Raw genomic sequence first — 22,715 nt, forward strand, 5'->3', positions numbered from 1 at the left:
AAGTAACTTAACCATCAACAGAAGAAAAGAATAAACAAAAGAACCTGCATAAATTAGATTTGACAGACTTTGCCTAGCTCTATGATATACCGAAATTAAAATTCCTTGGTAACGCTAATTTTACACTGGGTGGTCTTTTCTCCTAGAAAAAGTAATTTAAACAGTACATACATCAGGAAAAATGTGGCTGTGAACTTACACTCGTGTGTCGAATACCAGTAGACTTCCCCAGTAGCTCATGCTCTTTGAGGTAAGCAAATTCGCCATGAACAGGTAGGAAATGTTGAGGTTTTACGAGCTTGAGAACCTCCTCCTTTCAACATAAGAAACAAGTACAGTGATTCTTTGAATCTTATGAAAATATTAATAAATTGTCCCATTTCAGATCCAAGAAGATCATTTGGCAAACTATTTGCAGTGAAAAAGGGCAAACTGAAAAAAAATACAGGGAGACAAATTTCATCATAAAGATAACAAGTTTCTAACCAAATGCTTAAAGGTTAGTCTTTCATACTGAAGAGAACAAGATTGAAAAGGAAATTGAAGAACAATGCACAAGTATGAAGCAATGAAAGGATAATCTTAGATTTGTGAAACAAAAACTTGGATGACCCATTAAAAAGCAAAAAGTGATTTAGAGCAAAATTGGAGTATGAAAGTTTGCATTATAAGAGAAAATTAAAAAAGGTGCTGAGATTTGAGAGTTATGCTGTCCTTGAGATGGATAGATTTGATAAAGAATACACAGTATAAAATCTTCATCCTCGTGTAATTTCATCAAGATGAAAGAATCAGAGATAAAAGGATAGATATAGGTACTTATATAGCCCAAACAATTCCAGAACTTGCCTCATTATTTCATGTAGAAATGCAGGCCTACATGCATAAGCAATTGCCTATAGATGACGGTATTTATCCAAAACTACCAGCGAGTACTTGCGTAAATGAAAGGTTGATAAACTAAAATTGATTGTAACTGCGATTGGGTAAAATAGCAGAAACAGCCATAGTAATTGGGACTTATAATTAGAGATAAAATGATAGATACCGGGATTGTTACAGCCCCAAAAACTATAGAATTTACCTCATTATTTCACGTAGAAGTGCAGAGCCACATGCACAAATAATTTTCTATAGATGAGGATTTGAGTGATGTGTTGTGAGTTGGGATGACACAAGGTCAAAATGCCAAGAAATGGTTTCCCACAATGTATTTCAACAAGGATATGGCACATGAAACCCTCAAGAATCCCTCAAGTTGAAGCTAAAAGCAAACTAGGGTTTGATCCTAGGGAAAACAACTAGGACAACAGAAATTATGGAGGAAAATGGAATGAATGCCCACCAAAGGGAATGATTTTGAGGCAACCACCACAACCCTTGATGTTTCGACTTTCCAACCAAAAATCTCTCTTCCTAGTCAATTCGCACTAAGCCCTAAATGATCGCTTGGTCTGAAGAGGGTTGAATTAGGTGAGAGAGAGAAAGGGTTAAAGTTTATCGATAAAATTGACTTGAAAACCAACAAATGGATGGCTAGTGCCTAGTCCTAAGGTTGATGTAGTCTATGGATTATTTAGGTTGGCTAAAAATTGCAGAGTAAGGATATTTTCATGCCTTAGCATGGAAATCCTAACTATTACCTTTGTGAGGGACCAAAATTCACCTGTGAGAGCTAATGTAAGATCACCAAGGGGATTGCCCTTTACATATCATGCAATAAGTATGCATGCAATAAAATGACCTAGCTTCCTTAAAATTTATAATCAACAAAATTAGGGCACAATATTTAACCTATATCACCAATTTATTCCATACATTAGACAAGAAATCAGAAATTTCCAATAAAAAGGCACTTACAAGACAATATGCATTTCCAATCCAATCATTGATCCAAGGAAACTTCTCCAAAGACAAGAATGTAGCTCCAAGACAAAATATGCTCCATAGATCACATCTCTCCAATAGGTATAAGAGGCCAAAATTCTCAAGTAGAGAGGTCGAATTCACAAGTGATGATGATGGGAAATGAAAAGGTCCTCTCCTCTATTTATATGAGGACAAGTCTCTAAATGTTGATTTTTCAAGTGCAATAGATACAAGCACAATATTTTTGAAAACATATAATTGCTTCTAATGATGTTGATCTTCTTTTAATTTTCCCACTATATCATTAACCAATTGCACTTCAAAAATTCAACCATATAAAAACAGTAGGACAATAGAGATCACAATGCACAAAGAGAGCACAAGATTTACCCTGAGAAAACACGCTTGATGGAAAAACCCAGCAACTTTTTCAATAGAGATTCTTCTTTGCAACAAGAGACACACCCAGACTTCTAGTCAACAACTAGGACAAGCTGACCTTCAACAAATCTATGGTAAAACTTGGTCAACACCCTCCAAGTCAAGCCTCCAATATGATGCAGCAATTCAGCCTCCTTGTTCTGCGATAGGCTGAATTTCAGCCTCCCAGTAACTGCCCAAAAACCAAAATTTTTGGCCCTGTAATTGCCCAAAACATTTTGACCTGATAACCTCAACTTGCCCAAAAAATTATGCAAAGTGGAGAGAGATAGGTCCTCCACACATGTGAGACAGATAGAGAGAGAAAGAAATGCAATAGTCCTTCCTTTTCGTCTTCCTTATCCTTCTTGTCCTTCGCTTCAATGCTCAGAAGATTCTTGCTTGAGAGAGATCAAATTGTTGCCTTGAAGAGGGGGGTCAAACTGTCTATATATATTGCTTTGCTAGGTCGAATGGGTGTTTCTTCTACCTGGGCCGACTTGACTTGGAGAGAGGTCGACTTAACTTGTTTTGGAGCCAAAAATTCAATTTCAAAAACTCAAATTTTCCTCTTTTAAAAGTCCATAAGGACATGACTCAAAAATCAATTTTTCTTTTGACTCTAGCTTGAAGAACATGCTTTACATTATTCGATATAAAATATATCAAAGGCCAAAATATACATTATGAAGACCAACCATAGTTACAAAATTCAAAACTCCCTCTTAACTAGGGAGGTATTCATAATGATTGTCTTAGATGTTCTCAAGTTGACAAATTTTTATATGAAAAGGTTATAACAAATCATCATCAACTTAGTCAACATCTCTAACATAAGGTAAATCAATTGGTTGGTACCACTGAGCCACAATCCTAGACGGTACTCGTAACACATGGCATAACATTTAGCATCAACTAGTCATCACAACTTTGGTCGATACCACTGACCCATAATCTTGGTCGGTACTCCTGACCTAGACTAGTCTTGGTTCACCATCCTGGTCAATCTCTGACTCATGGAGAAACTCCAAAGGCCACAATTTACATTAGCAACTGGGCCTGATGCTAAATGAGCTCCTCATCCTATCAGGAGAGACTAAGCCTGATGCTAAAATCTTTGCACTCAACTAAGTGATCCTAGGCTTCTAAGACCATTCTCCCCAACTGGTCAACAACTTTGACACAGGGAGAATGATTGTCCATGATGTTATCATATCAACACTCCCTCTCAACGAAAGGGGCAATCTCCACAAGCCCAAGCTTGTCCCTAAAGTATATGAACTTTGCTTTAGATCAATGTTGCGAACATCACGATCGGGATTAAATCGAGGAGAAAAAATCGGAAAAATCAGGAAAAAATTGGCTAATACAAAAATATTCATTTTTTTTCAATTTTTTAATATCTAAAGCATCTACAACATAAAATGAATGCATTGACACATAAATATGATAAAAGAACTAACATATAAGATGCTTAATATCATTTCTAGTGCTACATCACACATAACAGTGAATCATGTCCTGAATAGTAAGTCCTGAGTTTCAACTCAGCCTCAAAATATCAACAAAAAATATAATAATGTATCTCATATCATGAATCATAATGTCATATACAATGAAATGAACCAAATAACTAATACTATTGATTTCCTCTGTCGCTCTTGCAAGAAAATGCAATAGCTTTCCCTCTAGATGTAGATGGCGGTGGAGTTGGTAATGGACTTTGCTGTGCTCTAGAAGCTGAAGAACTAGGAGCTATAGGAAGTAGACCACGTCCTCTACTGGTGTCACTTCCTCCTCTTGTCGCTACTGCTCCTCCTCCTCTACCCCCTCCACTACCTCCTGCTCTAACCAATCAGCAACCGACTCCATGAGAGGCCTCTTGGCCTCAACCCTCCATGCAGCAGTGGTGTCAATCCCATCCAATGAGATGGCCTCCACATCAGGTGTCCTCTCAAGTTGCCTCACCCACAATCGAAGATTGTAGTAGACGTAGACCATGTCATTAAGTCGTTGGGACTCCAACCTGTACAAGGGTCATAAATTAATAAATTATAAATAATAAAATAATAATTATAAAAAAAAAATTATTTAATGAATTCAAAAAATTAATTGGAAATTTGGAATATTTTAAGTTTTAACTTATTGCACTTCTTGGTGTGTATTTTTTCAAATACACTTTAGTTGCGCTTGCATCCTGAGGAGCTACATGTTTGGCTGAGCACTCGAATGGCAAGCCTTTGGAGATTGGGTACTCTGCCACCATAGCTTCTCCACCATGCATCTACAACAAATAAGATAAACATAAGAAAAAAATGAAATTTGAAAGTTGAAGCAAAGTATGAAGTTATGAACTTGAAGAGATAATGAAATTTGAAACAAACTAAAACATACCTTCCATTTTAGTCTTCTTATCAACCACAGCCATGTCAAAGCTAAATGTGCCACCTGCCATCTTGTATATCTCCATTTATTTGGAGATTTCTGCATGTTATGCTAGAGATGGCAACATCCTCTGAACACAAGTGAAGAATCCATCCATCACCTCAACATCAAATAAGAAACCACGGGAGTAACCAAATGTGGAGTTCAGGTAGATCACTGCAACATGAATGGGACGATGGAGTGTATTGTTCCATCACTCATCAATCACTTCCCATAGGAGGAGTTGTTTCTGAAACCCCTCATCCCCCTTACCATCATAGTAGGTCCGAATGGATTTTTTGGCCTTATCCATGGCCTCATACAAGTAGCCCATTGCAGGCTTGTCTCCATCAATTAATCGAAGAACCTTTACCAAAGATTCAGTGATGTTGCACACCTCCTGCACTCCCACCCAGAAGCTTTCCTGGTATGAAACTAATCTGCATATGGCCTCTCCCTCTGGTTTGTGGCTAAATGCCAAAGCACGCCACTCATCTGAAAGAAACATTCTCTTCACATCCCACATAGAATTCAAGAGGGATTGAAGAGATATGAAACTGGTGGCAAACTGTATAATGGCAGGACGCACCAACTCGTTGTTGGTGAATGTTCTCATCAAATGAAGCACAGATGCATGATTATATATAAATTTTTAAATGTTTTTTGATGAGTCAACAATATCCTTGACAAAAAGAATTTTTCCCATGTCCTCCAACATCAAATCAATGCAGTGTGTGTTGATTTAGGGTAGCATCGGATGTGCTCTAGGCCTCAAAATTTGTAGGGAGGCTTAGACACATGCATTCTCCAATACCCAAAAACCGTTTTGGGAAATTCCACCCGAAGACAGTTTTATTAAAATAATTAATTATTTTTAATGGGACCCTAAGTCTAAACTTAGGAAATTAAAATAATTAATGGGTATTAATCTAAACTGTGGGTGAAACTTCTAGAAGAAGGCAAAGATCAATTCAAATGAACCTAGCCATTGACTAGAATCTAATTTGGGTTGTTGATTGATCAACGAGAGGATTATAAGAAGAGGCTTGATGGGCACTTGGAGAACACACCAGAGGCAGATACTCAATTACCCGAGTAAGATCGATTTTCTCACTGGTCGAAGTTCGACAAGAGAAAATCGAATCAGAGGGAGAGTTGCAGGTGAGAAAGGAAGAGAGGGCATCAGCATCTTCAGAGAGTGCAAGCCAGCAAGACGCATAGCTGGAACAGGGTGACGCAGAAAGAGGCAACGCAGAGGCAGATTGACGCAAAGCCTATGTGGGCAGCGTGACGCTAGGCCAGTGTGATTAAGCGTTTGTAAAATTTCTCATTCCTGTTTTGCTGGTTGTAATTTTGTACATGAGAATTTGCAGAAGAATAATAAAACCCTCATCTGTTACACCGGATTTTCCACATTTGGTTTTTCCGGGGACGATTGTCCAAAAATAATTGTCATTGTGATTGTATTTGTGCTAGTATTTTTCCTTACATTTACGTTCTGCAATGTTGTAATTGTGAAAGCTGCAATAAAATATATTTCGATATTTGTCGTAAGAATACTATGAATAACTTATTTCTGAGATAATAAGTAGAAGAAATTATATTAATCACTGCAGTAGGATTTCTATTTAGAAATTTTCACATGGTATCAGAGCTAAGGGAAAGTAGAAGGAAGAAGCCGGAAGACCCAACGTTGAAAGGAGAAGGGAATTCGAAATTCCTACAGGGGCAGTAATTCGAATCTCCAAGGGGCTTGTGCAGTTCAAAGCCAAGAGGATTGGATTTCGTGGGAAAACTCTCTCTGAGTGAGTTGACAGAGAGGTAAGTCTTTCCAATCGAAATTTGTCAGTGGTAGAAGGAACAACGCAGCAGAAGATTTAGCGAGAGGGGTTGTCTCAGGTGGGACGCAATTTTTCCTACAACAGTTGTTGGGACAGGTTAGCGTCAGAAATTGGCACAATATGGATACTCAAAGTGTCTCAAATTTATCTACCAGATTAGATGAAGAATTCGCATGCCTAGCAAATTCAGCGTCAGCAGATGTTTGGTACATTGATAGTGGGGCTTCAGCTCATATGACTGGAGTACAAGAACATTTCTCGAGCTATCAAGAAGAACAAATGGACTTCCAAATTACTATGGGAAACAGAACGAAATGTACTCTAGTAGGGAGAGGCACCATAGCATTTCAGACGGAAGCAGGGACCAACATCTGAGCCACCAATGTTCTGCATGTGCCAGGATTAGGAATGAACTTGATTTCAGTGTCCCAGTTACAGGACAAGGGATACGATGTATACTTCATGGGAAAGAAAGTATATGTCAACCATCCAAGCTAGAAGAAGAAAAGGCAAATTGGGATTCGAAGCATTAAGTTGTATAGATTGTAGCTTGAATCACCAATGACACTAATAGGGAACAACTATAATGGTGAGAAGGAGCAAAATGAATTATGGCATAGGCGAATGGGGCATTTACACCATGGAGCACTGAGGATGCCCAAAGAGACTATTACAGGAGTACAAGTCCTTAGTAGTGAACATGATGACTTATGCAGAGGATGTGTGCTAGGGGAGTATGCTAAAGCAGCTTTTTCCAGAAGTAACAATAGAGCAGAATGTGTATTATGATTAATACACTCAGATATATGTGGTCCTATGTCCACAAGAGCTCTTAGTGGTGGTGAATACTTTGTCACCTTTATCGATGATCACTCCAGAAAAACCTGGATCTATTTCTTAAAGACCAAGGATGAGGTCTTTGATCGTTTCCGAGAGTTTAAAGCTCTTGTTGAAAATATGATAGGCAAAAAGATAAAAGTATTGCGTTCTGATAATGGTGGAGAATATACGGACAAAGACTTCACAGGTTTCTGCACAAAGGAGGGCATCAAAAGAGAGTGGACAACTCCATATAATCCAGAGCAGAATGGAGTAGCAGAACGAAAAAATAGAACTATTGTTGGGGCAGCCAAAGCTATGTTGTATGATCAGGATCTACCTAGGTATCTATGGGCAAAAGCTTGCAACAAAACAGTGTATATCCATAATATAACTCTTCATAGAGCATTGGGGAACAAAACGCCCGAAGGGGTCTTCACAGGGAAGAAGCCGAAAGTCAGTCATCTAAGAATATTCGGAAGCGTGACTTATTGTCACATTCCAGATGAGAAGCACAATAAACTGGATCAGACTACAAAAAAAGGGTATCTCGTAGGATACAGCGAGACCTAAAAGGCATACAGAGTCTACATTCCTAGCAGAAGGAAGATTGTAGTGAGACGGGATGCAAAGTTCATGGAAGACAGAATTTCAGGAGATCTCACGAGATGCCTATAGAAGATCAGTCAGCAAAGGAGTTTGTTGGAGCTCTTAGAACTGAGATAAGGCAGCATAGACAACCTGACAGTTACCAGGCATTGGTAGCTAAGGTCGAAGAACCCTCTAGCTTTCAGGAAGCTATTCAACACCAAATATGGGTGGATGACATGGTCGAAGAATACAACTCCATTATGACGAATAATGTCTGGGAAGTAGTACCTATACTAGAAGATAGATCAGTTGTAGGATCACAATGGATCTACAAGATCAAGTATGTTGCAGATGGCAGTATAGAGAAGTATGAGGAAAGGTTCATGGCAAAGGGGTATGCTCAGAAAGAAAGAATAGACTATGAAGAAACCTTCGCCCCAGTTGCTCGATACACCTCTATCAGATCTATTATATCCCTAGCAGCTCAAATGGAATGGGATATTCACCAGATGGATATCAAGGCAACATTCTTGAACTGGGTGATAGAAGAGCAATTGTATATAGAAAGGCCTGAAGACTTCGAAACTCATGAGAAAAGAACTCATTTTTGCATATTAAAGAAAGTCGTGTATGGGCTCAAGCAGGCACCCAGAGCATGGTATGGTCGGATTGATAGTTACTTGCAGCAGTTGGGATTTTTCAAGAGTGATGTTGATCCCAATCTCTATTATTTGATGGTAGAGAATGGACCACTTATTCTAGTATTATATGTAGATGACATGTTCCTAACCGGGTCATCCAGGCTCATCCAGGATTGCAAGAAGAATCTTGAAGCTAAATTCAGCATGAAGGATATGGGGTTGATGCATTATTTTCTGGGGTTGGAAATTTGGCAGAAGAATGGGGAGATCTTCCTTGGACAAGGAAGGTACACTACAGATATTCTGAAGATATTCAGAATGCAAGATTGTCGACCCATGGCTACTCCCATGATCACCAAATGGAATAAAATAGATGCATCATGAGACAAGGAAGTAGATCCCACCTTGTACAGGAAGCTCATTGGGTCGCTCATGTATCTAGTCAACACTAGGCCAGACATTTGCTTTGTTGTCAACACTCTTAGTCAGTTCATGGTGGAACCAAAAAGGATGCATTGGGCAGCAGCTAGGCAAATTCTTAGGTATGCGCGGAACAGTCAGATATGGGTGGAAATACTCCCCAGGGGAGGACGTCAGATTGAATGGGTTCACAAATGCAGATTGGGCAGGTAGTTCAGTAGACCGAAAAAGTACCTCAGGGTACTACTTCAGTGTTAGATCAGGGATGATATCTTGGTGCAAAAAGAAGCAGAAATCGGTAGCTCTGAGCTCAGCAGAAGCAGAATATATGGCAGTCAGCACAGCTACGTGTGAAGCTATATGGCTCAGAAAATTGTTTGTGAGCTTGTTCAGAAAAAGGATGGAAGCGACCAAGGTTTACTATGATAATCAGAGTTGTATCAAACTCTCTAAGAATCCAGTATTTCATGATCGGTCGAAACACATAGATATATGTTGTCACTTTATCAGAGACTGTGTTCAACATGGGGCAGTGCAGTGACAATATGTCCCCACAGGAGAGTAGGTAGCCAATATACTCACAAAGGCTCTCGGAAGAGCTAAGTTCACTCAGTTTAGAGAGAAGATGGGTATGGTAGAAAATCCATTTCAGTAGCAACAATAATTTGCAGTGCAGGGACAGTTGGCAGTGCAATGCCAGCAACAGCACAGATGCAGAAATTCAGAGGGAGTTGTAGTACAAATGCAGTGTTGGCAGTGGCAGTGTCAGCAGCAGTACAGTTACAGCAGTGGCAATGATAGCTCGAGAAATATTCTCGTTCTCCAGTCATATGAGTTAAAGCCCCATGTGAAAATTCTATCACTTCAGCAACTGATTTACTTTTCCTACTTATTTCACCATAAGTTATTCATGAAATTACTTCAATAAACATTAAAATAAATATTGTTGCAGATATCACACCGTAATACAGAAACAAAAATATGCACAAGAATGAACACATTGACAAAGTTATTTCGGACTAATGTCCCCGGAAAAACCCAATGTGGGAAAACCGGTGTAGCAAGGGAGGATTTTATTATTCAGCAATTTTCTAGTACAACAAGGTGCCAAACTGACTTACCCACAGATAGACAAATTCTCCAGCACTTCTTCTGAACCCAGCGTCAACCCTACTGACCTCTGCGTGACCTGAAACCCTCTGCGTCAGCCTGTTGAGTCTCTGCGCAACCTCTCTGGCTTTCTGCATCACTCCTGCAACCTCTGCGTGGATGACGTAGCCCCTGTTGACTCTGCGCAATCTCTGTTGCCTCTGTGTGGCTCCCTCTGGCCCTGCGTCTGCCTTTCCTGCCTCTGCGCTAATTTCCCATCTCTCTATTCCGTACTTGCTGCCTCTTGACTGCTCTCCAGACCACTGGTTCAATTTCTCAGCTAACCCCGCTCCAGAAATTGAATTGACTGGTCTCCCTCAATGTATTCTCCAAGTGCCCCTCAAGCCTCCTCTTATACTTTTCTCGTTGACAAATCAACAGCCGAGATTAAGTCCCTAATCAACGGCTAAGATTAGATCTGGCTTGATCCATGACTTTTGGACCATTCTAACACAGTTTCATATTAATTCACATTAATATTTTATTTTCCCTAAGTTTAGACTTAGGGATTACATTAAAAATATTAATTATTTTAATATCTCCCAAACTGTTTAGAATCTGCCCAAACCCTTTCTGGGTATTGGAGATCTCATGTGCCTTAGCCTCTCCACCAAGTTTCATGGCTAGAGCACATCCAATGCTACCCCAAATCAACATCCCGCTATCAATGTACCAGTCCTCGGTTGATGCACAACTTGATAGGCAAGCAAACTCCTCTTCTAGCCTGCAAAGCTAATTCGGAAATATTATGATCCCTATTGTTCTCCATGCCCTTTCCCTTTGCTTCCATCTTGCCTAAACCTCGCTCTGATACCATGTGAAAATTTGCTACAATAATTGATTTATTTCTCCTACTTATTTATGATAAGTTATTTACCAATACTTCAGTAAATACCAAAATAAATTCAGTTGCAAACTTCACAAACTAGAACTGAAAATATGTTTCAGCAATTAGTTTTGGCAGTTCTGGATTCTGCGTGACAGGCAGCTTTTCTGCTCTGCGCTTGCCCTTCTGGCTTTGTGTCAGGACTGCGTGGGCCCAGGCTAGCCCAACATCAGCTCTTCTCCCGACTACTGCGTTGCCTCTCTGCAAGCTCTTTCCGCTTCTTTGTTCTGTATTTTCTGGAAAGTCCTTCTCCCGGATTCTCTCTACCCCTCAACACCAAGATCTCCCCAATTGATTTTCCTCCTGAGAACTTCTCACCTCAGAAAATCAATTTCCTCAATCTCTTTGTGTGCTTCCAAATGAACCCCAAGCCTCCATTTTATACTTTTCCTACTGAGTCTTCAATGGCCGAGATTAAGTCACTAATCAACGGCTAAGATTAAAACATGACATGATGCGCCTTCTAGATCAGTCTCACCCATATTTTAATTTCCCTAAGTTTAGACTTAGGAACTCCATTAAAAATATCAATTATTTTAATAAAATACAATCTAGGTGGAATTTCACCGAACGGTTTATGGGTTCTTTAAAACTCATGTGCCTTAGCCTCTCCACTAATTTTCAAGGCTAGAGCACTTCCGATGCTATGAAAAACTAACAAGAAGGGCCATGCAGAAGTGACGCAGAGGCAGATAGAGAAAGTCGAAAATAAGAGCAGAGAGTCAGTTTCAGCAGCCAGAAGCTGAGGTGTGAGACCAGGGGGCTGAGAGCAGCGACTCTGGGCTACTGATCGAATTCCCTGTTGGGTGACGCATTGCCTGGAAGGGTTGACGCAGGGACAGCGTAGAGGTGGCGCAGAAATAGCCAGTGCCTGCCAGGGGCACTTCATCCAGCAGTCGGATTAGCCAGGATTTCTCAGTGACTGTGTGAGGTAAAACTCACAAAGCTTCTCCCAATATTTCTCTCTATAACTGAATAACCCTGTGAGGTATTCAGTGATGTATTTAGATTTTGCTACTGCTTAATAATAATAAACCCTCGGAACTACAGCACCAGTTTTCCCACATTGGGTTTTTCCGATGAATTTTGTCCAAAAATAATTGTTTCCTATGTGTTTCTCTTTTCCTTGCTCAATTTCTATGTTTCAGAATCATATTTAATTGGTGTAGGTTGCTTCAGTAATTTTCTTTGATATTTCATGAAGAAATCTTAAATAAGTTTGTAACTTAATTTACAATCTAGGAGAAGTAGATTCAGCTAGTTGCAGTAGGATTCCTGAGATTGTTAGGATCTAGGAATTTTCACATGATATCAAAGTTGTTGATGTGAAACAGCAAAGAGAAGATCTAGCACTAAAGCAAGGGCCAACTTGCTGCAGCAAGCAGCAGTTCGAATCCCCTAAAGGATAGCGCAGTTCTAGCCAGGAGGGTTATATTTTCGTGGGTGTCTCTCTCTGGGTGAGCTGACAGAGAGTTAAGACTTCCAGATTGAAATCTTGCCAAGGAAAAGGGAGCTACGCAGAACTAGAGGGACGCAGTTTTCTGCAAGCTCAGTCTTGGGCAAAAAAGCCGTCAGAAGGAAGAAGCAGATCGCATAGTGAGGGAATACTTCCTCAGTGATTTCTTGCCAAGGAAATCAACGTTTCTCATTTGCTGAGCAGCAGAGGAGCAACAGCTTACCAGCTCCATCAGGGAGTGTGTAAGGCAGCCTAGGAGCTACGCAGTAGGGAGAAAGAGGGAGTTGTTCGACATTTTCAGAGGATATGGCAACCAGTGGCTTGAGGGATCAGGAGAGGTGGGACAGAGCTTCCAACTATGCCATCTGTAAGGCTAGAATGACTTTCCTTCTAGATGAGCATGCCCTCAAGACGTATGTTGATAATGTGGTAGCTGTCCCAACGGATGCAGATCCACTGAAGAAGTACAAAGCTGAGATGGCTAAGGCGAAGAGGATGATCCTGGATGGAGTCAAGGATCACGTGGTGTGCCACGTTGCAAGCAAAGGAACCGCTAACGAGATGTGGGATGCCTTGCCCACATTGTATCAGGGATCTTCTGAGTAGCAGAAGATGTACTTAGAGCAGAAGTTGAGATCTTCTCAGATGCAGAAGGGAGAACGTGTGGATTTGTTCCTCATGAAACTGAAGGAGACCCGTGATGAGTTGTCAGTTGTGGGACATACACCTCAGGATTCGGAGTTAGTGAGACTGGCTCTAAATTCCATCTTGGATGAGTGGCAAATCTTTGTCCAAAGTATCCTGGGAAGAGCAGCATTGCCAAATTGGGACAAAATGTGGGTAGCTCTAAAACAAGAAGAGCTGAGGAGAGACCTGCTCAAGGTCAAACTTGATAGGAGCAACAGCAACAGTGAGTCGAAGCCCAAAGTAGAGGATAAGGCAGCCCTTACATCGAAGGGACAGCAGGGGAAACAGAGACACAAAAAAGGATGTCTCCAAGGTGAAGTGCTTCAGATATGGCGAGATGGGCCATTATGCATACCAGAGTCCTTTGAAGAAAAAGGATGAGGATGAGAAGCATGATCCTAAGGTTGCAGCCGCAAAGATCGAACAGGAGGAGCAGGAGGAGGAGTTCGCCATGACAACCAAGATACCTCCAGGAGGGATGTGGGCTGATATAGAGTTGTAGTTCGATAGAGCTGCAGATGGGCAAGATCCTTGAGGAGTCCACCTCTTGGATGATCACCTTGCTACGACAGCGCATGATTAGTAGTATCGGGATGGTGGAGTTTCAGTTGGTGCCATGGAGTGTTGATCCAACAAATGCAGTGGTTCGTAGCGCAAGAACGTGAGCAGCGCAGAGCAACAGTGCAAGGAGGCACAATGCAGAGCTTCAGCAGCGCAGTGACTTCAAAAGAGAGTGTGGGACTAGCAGCAGTCAAGATTTCAAAACCAAGGTGTATCCACTAGATACTTGTCCAGTTTTGGGTGTTTTCAATTGCTTCTCTCAGCAACTGAGTTGCAGTGCAGATGCAGTGTTGGGAGGAAAGACCAACAACAACACAGATGCAGAGGGAGCTGCAGTACAAATGTAGCAATGGCAGTGGCAGTGTAAAAGGCAGTAGTACAGTAGCAGCAACAACGCAGTAGTTGGTGGACAGCATGTCAGACATCAACAATGCAGAGGACGATGCTTCAGAGTTAGATTAGTATGTAGTACCAATGTATTGCTAGAGCACATTCCTCGCTAAGAGGGAGTGTTTATTTGAGGTAGCATCGGATGTGCTCTAAGCCTCAAATTTTGCAGGGAGGCTTGGGCATAGGTATTCCAAAGAACCCAGAAAGTGTTTTGGGAAATTCCACCCATAAGTGATTTTATTAAAATAATTAATATTTTTAATGGGGTTCCTACATCTAAACTTAGGAAAATTAAAATATTAATGGATATTAATCTAATCAGGGGTGAAACTTCTAGAAAAAACCACAGATCAAGCCAAAACGATCTGAGCCTTTAATTAAGATGTAATCTAGGTCGTTGGTTGTCCAACAAGAAGATATAAGAAGGGGCTTGAGGGTCATTTGGAAAACACACAAAGAGATAGAGAAAATTGATTTTCTAAAGTGAGAAGTTCTCAGGAGGAAAAATCGATTGAGGAAATCTCTTGCAGTTGAGGGGCAGGGATAGCAGCTTCTGGAGAGAGAGATTCTCAGCCGAAGATACATCAACAGAGAGAGGCAATAAGTGATCCAGAAGCCTTGACACAGAGGCTGACGCAAGGCCAGAAGGGCCACGTAGAAGTGACGCAGAGGCAGAGAGAGAAAGTCAAAAATCAGAGCAGAGGGTCAGTTTCAACAACCAGAAGCCGAGGTGTGAGACTGGGAGGCTGAGAGCAGTGACTCTGGGCTACTGATTGAATTCCTAGCTGGGTGACGCAGTGCCTGGAAGGGTTGACGTTGGGACAACGTAGAGACAGCGCAGTGCCTACCAGGGGCACTTCATCCCGCAGCCAGATTAACCAGGATTTCTCAGTGATTGTGTGAGGTAAAACTCACAAAGCTTCTGCCAGTATTTCTCTCTGTAACTGAATAACCCTGTGAGGTATTCAGTGATGTATTCAGATTTTGCTACTGCTTAATAATAATAAACCCTCAAAACTGTTGCACCGATTTTCCCACATTCGGTTTTTCCGGGGAATTTTGTCCAAAAATAACTGTGTCCTATGTGTTTCTATTTTCCTTGCTCAGTTCCTATGTTTCAGAATCATATTTAATTGGTGTACGCTGCTTCAGTAATTTGCTTTGATATTTCATGAATAAATCTAAAATAAGTTTGTAACTTAATTTACAATCTAGGAGAAGTAGATTCAACTAGTTGCAGTGGGATTCCTGAGATTGTTAGGATCTAGGAATTTTCACAATCTAGAAAAGAATAATAATAATAATAATTTTTCTTTTTCTTCTTTTGCTTTTTACAAGAAATATACATTGATATAAATCTAAGTTGCATGATACGGGGAAACAGATACGAGTTTCCAAAACGGGTACGGGCACGAAACATGACCCCTCCCTCACAAATTTAAGAAATGTTATGTGCAATCATAAATCATACATGATACATTATTACATTATGATTACATTGTCCAATGTCATTGCATAAACTATAAGTCTATCAATTATACATGATGGTGAAACATAGTAACATCACATTTACTCATGAATGATCACATAATGAAAGTAGTAATATCCAAAAACAACCTTGATAAACGAAGTTTATTATAAATATATATTCAAAATCAGCCTTTATATGAGGTTGGCAGTACAATGCTACATCAACAAGTATAAAACTGTGGACAATGAAGTTTGAACACATATAGAAATAAAACATGAGCTCAACCTAGAAAACAATAGAGACTAATAGTCCTCAATCTTCATCCTCATCATCATAATCCTCATCAAAAATAGAAGAAGAAGCATGCTCAACAGCAGATGGTGGAGCGGAAGAAGATGATGGGCGAGAGTCTTTTTATAAACTGCGAGAGACATCTAGAAATATCTACACATTATTTTAATCGCCAAATAAAAAAGTTAAAATAAAGAGAAAAAAAAACAAGTTCTTTTGCCAGAAACGTGGTTGTACGAGCCTGAAACGCATTTCAGGCCATACTAGCCATGTTTCAGCCTTGTGAAACTCGCCTGTACGGTTTGAAACGTGTTTCAGGCCCATACCAAATGCATTTCAGCGTTTCATTTCTGTTTCCGCGCTGAAACCCCCTCCTGGCCAGCGTTTCATGCAACATAGATATAAATACAAAGATAATTATGAAGGCCGAACCTAGTTACAAATTTCAACAATACATGTCATTAATGCTAACTGATCATTGGAAGTAGTTATCTGTTGAAGAAAATTGTTCTAGCTTGTTTACCCTAGAAATATCAACAATTTGAACCAGCAGTTGTGCAGTCAATTGAATCTCCTAGATCTGAAGTGTACGGCCTATGTAAGAAAGGAAAAATCTATAGTAGTATGACCTACTCTGTTTCTTCCTTTCCTGGACAGCAAACCACTCTTTCCCTCCTCTCAACAGCTATAACACACTCAGCAATCCAGTGTACAGCCAGATCTAATGATGTATGGCCTGTGCATAAGGAAAACGTTGATACAGCAGTGATACAACCTATATGGCCTTCTGGTATCTTGCTGGTTACTTCAGCAATCTCCCCTTCTTCTCCTTGAACATTCTTCCTTCCTTCAGCTCTCTTGGTCTCATGAGAGTTCGAATTATCTTCTATTGTCCTCTTTACGCTTTGAGGGAGATCACCAATCTCCTCAATCCTACCAGCCACCTATCTCAATCATGAAATGTACTGATGTACGGCTAAGAAAAAATTCTAAGCTAAGTCACTATTGTTCTAGAACTTCTACAACATTTCATTTAAATTCCTAAGACTAATTGTCTACAAAATACAAGGCTTTCACTTTTTCTTTTATTTTTTAAGTGAAATTTCAAGATGGAATGATTTCCCACTTTTCGTAAATTGTCACTAAAGAAATGTCTTGAACCACTTCCTGCACATTCACACTAAACATGTGGAAGAAGTTTCTACTTGGGCTACATTTCTCAATGTGTTCAACTATAATAATAAAAAAATCTCAAACGTTCTTTATTTTATGAATATCAAGAGACAAGTGCCTATCATATGGGTTCGGAACATTGAAAACAGACTTAATGTGGTGTCATGAAATAAAACACAAAAAGGTAAGGTATTTCACAAGCTCAACAAAAGATGGCAGAGTCATAATTATAAAGGTGAATACTTTAGCTTCTTTAAAACGATGTTTTATTAGAAGGCTGAGTCTCAGTTCAAGTTTGGTTTGCATTCGTGGTAATCACAATCTAATGGAAAAGATGTGCCAATGAAAAGTTTATCATACTACTAGGTTGTACAAATTTGTGCACACCAACTGCTTCCCATGAAAAACATTAATTACAAGGTAGAAATTTTACCAGTTCTCCACGGTAAGCGTGACCAGAAGTATGCAACATATCACCTTTACCCATCACCACCATAGGCCCAAGTTCTGATATACGGTTCACCATTTTCATTACGCGAATTTCATTCCCTGGTATGATCTGCACCATTATTAAGGGAAAACAATATAATCAAACCTCCATGAAAGTATGCAGCTCAAAATGCATTTCATAATAATATGTCATCAAGGATAAAACTCTTCAATGTTATTTCACTATTTAACACCACAGTTTGTACAACTCCCGATCAAAGGGCAGCAAAGATACCCTTTTCTCTATCCTTTGTAGTAGAATTGCACATATTCCTTTGTAGACTTCGCAGATTGTAGGCATGCGAAGTCCTACAATCTGTAAGGAATTCCATTTCAAGTCAAAATAGGACCCAAACAAAAATTCTGGATGGTTCTACTCTGTCTACAGAATGAGGCAAATGATCTTAATCCTCAGCAAAGTATTGACATAGCACTTTAAAGTGAAGATAATGGAAATTTACTTGAAACATTTCATAGGATGTAATTGGAAAAAGTTCAAAAAAATGCAACAACAGCATTTGTATTAAGGACAAACACACTGGACTAAATGCAATGCTGTTATAGTGCATTAAGTTTAGAGTATTATCACCGGGAAAAGACTGTTTGTTTTCAAGTTTTACCTTTTACAGTGTCATAGGAGAGTTCCATGAAGATCTGATAAAGGTGTCGGAGAAAAATAATAGTGTTCTGGACCCTGGTTCCATGGATTCCATAGATATATTGTTGCCATGTTGTTTATAACTATGATTAGGGTTCAATGTGCCAATACCCATCCTTCATGACCCTGCTATTGCATCCCTAACCTAAACAATGTGTTTATAGGAATCATTGACTTTTCAAAGAGAAAAGTACTGGTGTTGGGACTAGACATTATCAACCTTAAATATGATAGTAATTTACAAGATATTTGTGTGTTCAAGTTCGCAGACTTAGGGTTGAAGAACACCCCAAATATTTTGCCATTAGTGCCATATCTTCCATGCCATGAGAAAATATAGAGAAGCCTCATCAATCCACAATCAACCAAAAACAGAGGAAATATTATCTTAGAGACCACCACTTGTGCTTGAAACCAAAATTATAACAAGCTCATAGCTACAAGGTATTAGCAAGTTAGTCACTCTAAGGATTCAAATGTTAGCCTACCTCATTTAAGTGTTAGCAATGTACTCATCTGATAGTAATAGGACTTGAACATGGATCAACCCTCTTTCGTTTATGTCTATCATAGTACGTGAATATTACATGGCTAATAGCAAACTTCTCCACCTCTATCAGATTGACAATAAAGTCAATACACTCACCTCGACAAGGTCAAAGGGTAAGAATTTGACTAGGGCTATAATAGAACTCAGCAATAACATAGAAAATTTTAACACACACACACACTATATATATATGAAACTTTACAATGTACATATAATGCAAATGTTCAATAATATCTCATTTCAAGGACATAACTGATAGTTTGTGCTATGAAATACCATGGAGATACAGTCAATTTCAGATATACACATAACTATAGAAGTCATTTCAAAGATATAAATGATAGTACATATAATAAAACACTATAGATTTTGGATGATGGACACTGCCATGAAACAAAAATTAATGAATAAGGAGTCATGTGAAACAGAATTGCCTGCCCCTATTGTTGATGATGGACACTGCCATGAAACAAAAATTAATGAATAAGGAGTCATGTGAAATAGAATTCCCTGCCCCTATTGTTGATGCCTCAATGTTCAACCATCTAAGTCACATGACACGAGGACATGTAAATACGAGTATTCAACACGAGACACAGCGACCCCGGAAACAGGACACGAGGGACATATTATATATATCTATATATATATATATATATATATATAGATAGATAAAATACTGAAATATAGTTCCTGATCCATATTAAGTTACTGAAATATAGTATTAGTTTATTAATTTACTACATCAATGATGTTCATTGCTCACAGTTCAATGTTCATTCTTGAATCTTCATGTTATTAACTTATTAAACAGATTGAGAACCAAATCAAGGATCTCAACAGGGGCATTCTGCGTATTGCACATGTGACATCAGACACTAATATTTTCTTTCTCGGCAGTTCTAGCTCTCTTGTTGACTAGTATATGAATCTAACTTACTCAAGTTGCACATCCTAGAAAATGTGGGCAACTGCAAGACAAACTCAACTAGGTAGAGCCCTATATATTTAAGTCAACTCTCTGTAGCCATTGAAATTTGCAATTAAAACAATACAATGGCTATGTATGCATGCTTTCTTCAATGGTCAAACTTGGAGATATGCAGGGAGCCAATAAATGTTTTGAAGAGTGGGAATTCGATGGCCTAAGTATTGATATCAGAGTCCCCAATGTACTAAGTGATGCCTATATTGTTAGGATATTCCGACACATAGAAAATAGTTAAGTATATCTTGGTCTAGTGTAGAGTTAGGTAAAGTGTGTTTCTTTACTATGTACTTTTGTAACTTACAATCCGACGGTCACGATATGTTTTAGACATGAAGTGATCTGACAGTTCATTCTCTCCTCGATATTACCCACACTTGATCCATGGCTTAACACCCGATTGGTCCATGATCTCTATTTAAAGAGCATGGAGGGTCATTTGTAGGTTAACCGTTCATGAGAAAAGCTTATGTAAATTTTCATTCTTTTATTAATATATTGTCTGAAGTGGCCGCGTTGGCTTAGGCCGTGGACTGTTTCCCTCTTTGAGAGTTTTAACCACGTCAAGAATACTGGTGTATTTATCTGTGATCCGTTTGTGAGCGATGTCCTTTGGTGTTCTGTCTGAGGAACTTACCCTATAAATTCCTACATGGCATCAGAGCTATTTGAGGGCCGCATCCGTTGGTGATCCAAATCTGAAGTCGGTAGAACTGCATCCGACTGTCGTTTCCTAGATCCACTGTTTCTGATTTCTTTCGGGCCGAGGGGACTGCTCTATTGCGTTAGGAGCATCTGTTCCAGTGAGGAACCCCTTTCGTTTGACACGAAAAGGTTTCAACTTTCCGGTAGCCCTATCTACGTCATTTTTAAGATCTGGAGGTATACCGTGTTTATTTGCAGTTTTGAGTTATTTTCTCTCTGTTTATTTCGGTTTATTTAGCTCTTTGTTTTTTATTACCGGATCTATACCTTTCATTTCTACGTATGCTCTTTGCCCCGCGACTCTATGCGATCTGGGCAAATCAGAAACAGAAAGGAAGGATTTTTCTCATGCGTATGCTCTTTTCCACCACGCCTTAGTGTGATCTCGGAAAATCAGAAACATTGAAGAAAATATTTAGTTTTCGGCTAAAGCTAACTTCAAGCCGTAAGGTTTGTTTTTTATTGTATGTCCGTGTTGGGTTCTGTGTTTTTTGTTTTGTAGGCAAAAAAAGAGCTTTCTCAAGTAAACACGCACCCTAAAGCTTCATTGACTAAAAAAAAACCCCCTTTTTCCTCTTTTCCAAAAATTACTAACCTTTTAAACTAGTTCACTTGGTCCAAAGTTACTTTATGAGAATAGAGATCTTGGGTTTAAGTCTTTCTTTTTGTTGAGTTACTTTTTCAAAAAGCACATGTAGCTTATGTTTTAAAGTTACTTAATGTAAAAGTGTTCTCACCCATTATAAAAAGTGAATCACTTATAATTCTAAAGTCTCTTTATCTTTTATTTAAGTTACAATTTAGTGAGTAGCTCATAAAGTACCATTGTAAAAGTGACTTTCACTTATTTATAAAAGTGAGTCACATAATTTTTTTTAAAAGCGAGCTAATTAGATTTATATTTGGAAAGGGGGGAGATTTTTTTTTAAATATAACATTATCATTCATTTCCGCACATTCACGCACTTCGTCGGCATCTTTAACAACTTTTCTTCAAAAATCCATAACTTCTTCATCCGGAAGCCGTTTTCAGAGCCGTTTTTTTTAATCAGCCTAATTTTTCGAGATCTTTCCAATTGGAACACTTAGTTTCAGCATCTACAACTTCAATTTCTGTTAAAATGGAAAGTCAACACCAAGTTATTCTTGACAGCACCAACTCCTTCCAATGGTGGTCCTACATTGTGGATTTACTTAGAAGTAAAGGTCTTTACAGCATAGCCTTGGTCCAAGAAACCAAACCTCAAGATGAAGATAAGGCAGCCAAATGGGAAAATAGGCAAGATCAAGCACATGGGTTGATAGGGATGTCTATTTCTCCAGACCTTAGATTCCATATCGCAGAACTTGATACTCCTGATGAAGCAATGAAACAACTCACTAAAGCTTTTGGAACTAAAAATGAAATTAGAGCCCATCAACTCGAAAATGAGTTGCTTACATTGGACCCCAATAATTTTTCTTCCATTGAAGATTTTTTGTCCAAGTTCAAGACCCTTAGACTTCTCTTGGAAGGTGTTAGGGTTAAGAAAGAAGATGGTAGCCTTATTTATTCCATTCTTACTAAGTTAGGACCAGCCTACTCTGTGTTTGTTTCCACCTTCCATTCTACAAGAGAAGCCTTCATTTCTCAATGACAAGACTACAAGTCGCCTTCCTTTGATGCCTTTTGTGATTCTTTAATAAGAGAACAAGAAAAACTCTTACATCTTGGTCTTCTTAATCTTGGAAACTCTTCTAAGAAAGCCTTAGCCGCTCAGCAGCAACCAAATTCAAAGAATCCTAAGAAGTCGTATCCTAAAAAGAATGGTCCTAAACCAAACAAGGGTCCTAAGCAATTTTAGTCTCAAAATGAAAAATCATTTCAACAAAATGATAAGGCAAATAAAAACAAAGGGAAAAATACTGATAGACATTGCCACTTTTGTAATCAAGATGGCCACTTAAAATCCAAATGCTTTAAGAAGGTGGAAGCCTTGGAAGCAGCAATGAAGAAACATAACATCCATTTGGAGCACTCTTCAACTTCAACTTCATCTTTAGGAATAGCACTTTCTGCATGTGGTTGTCAAGCATCTCGGTCTGGCTATGCACTAAATGTATCTTCTTCTTCTCATTCTCATGAGTGGCTCATTGATTCTAGAGCTTCTTATCACATGGCCAAAAACAAAGCCATGTTTTCTTCTTTAAATGATTGTAACACCAAAAATATATATGTTGGTGATGACAGATCTCT

General features: G+C 39.1%; 1 protein-coding gene across 4 annotated transcripts in view; it reads right to left on the reverse strand.

Moving 5' to 3' along the window:
- Positions 1-22,715, reverse strand: part of LOC149150532 (ribonuclease J-like) — a 318,852-nt gene that overhangs the window by 59,940 nt on the left and 236,197 nt on the right. For all 4 annotated transcript variants that reach the window (XM_089437865.1, XM_089437863.1, XM_089437864.1 and 1 more), the window contains 2 exons: positions 17,523-17,648; positions 200-313 (listed from right to left, as the gene is read on the reverse strand). In XM_089437865.1, coding sequence (XP_089293991.1) covers positions 200-313; positions 17,523-17,648 — 240 coding nt within the window. The remainder of the gene's footprint in view (positions 1-199; positions 314-17,522; positions 17,649-22,715) is intronic.

Source organism: Pinus tabuliformis, chromosome 9 (assembly GCF_031772625.1).
Source record: "Pinus tabuliformis cultivar Carrire ecotype Pingquan chromosome 9, CPIR1, whole genome shotgun sequence".
NCBI classification, from domain to species: Eukaryota; Viridiplantae; Streptophyta; class Pinopsida; order Pinales; family Pinaceae; genus Pinus; species Pinus tabuliformis.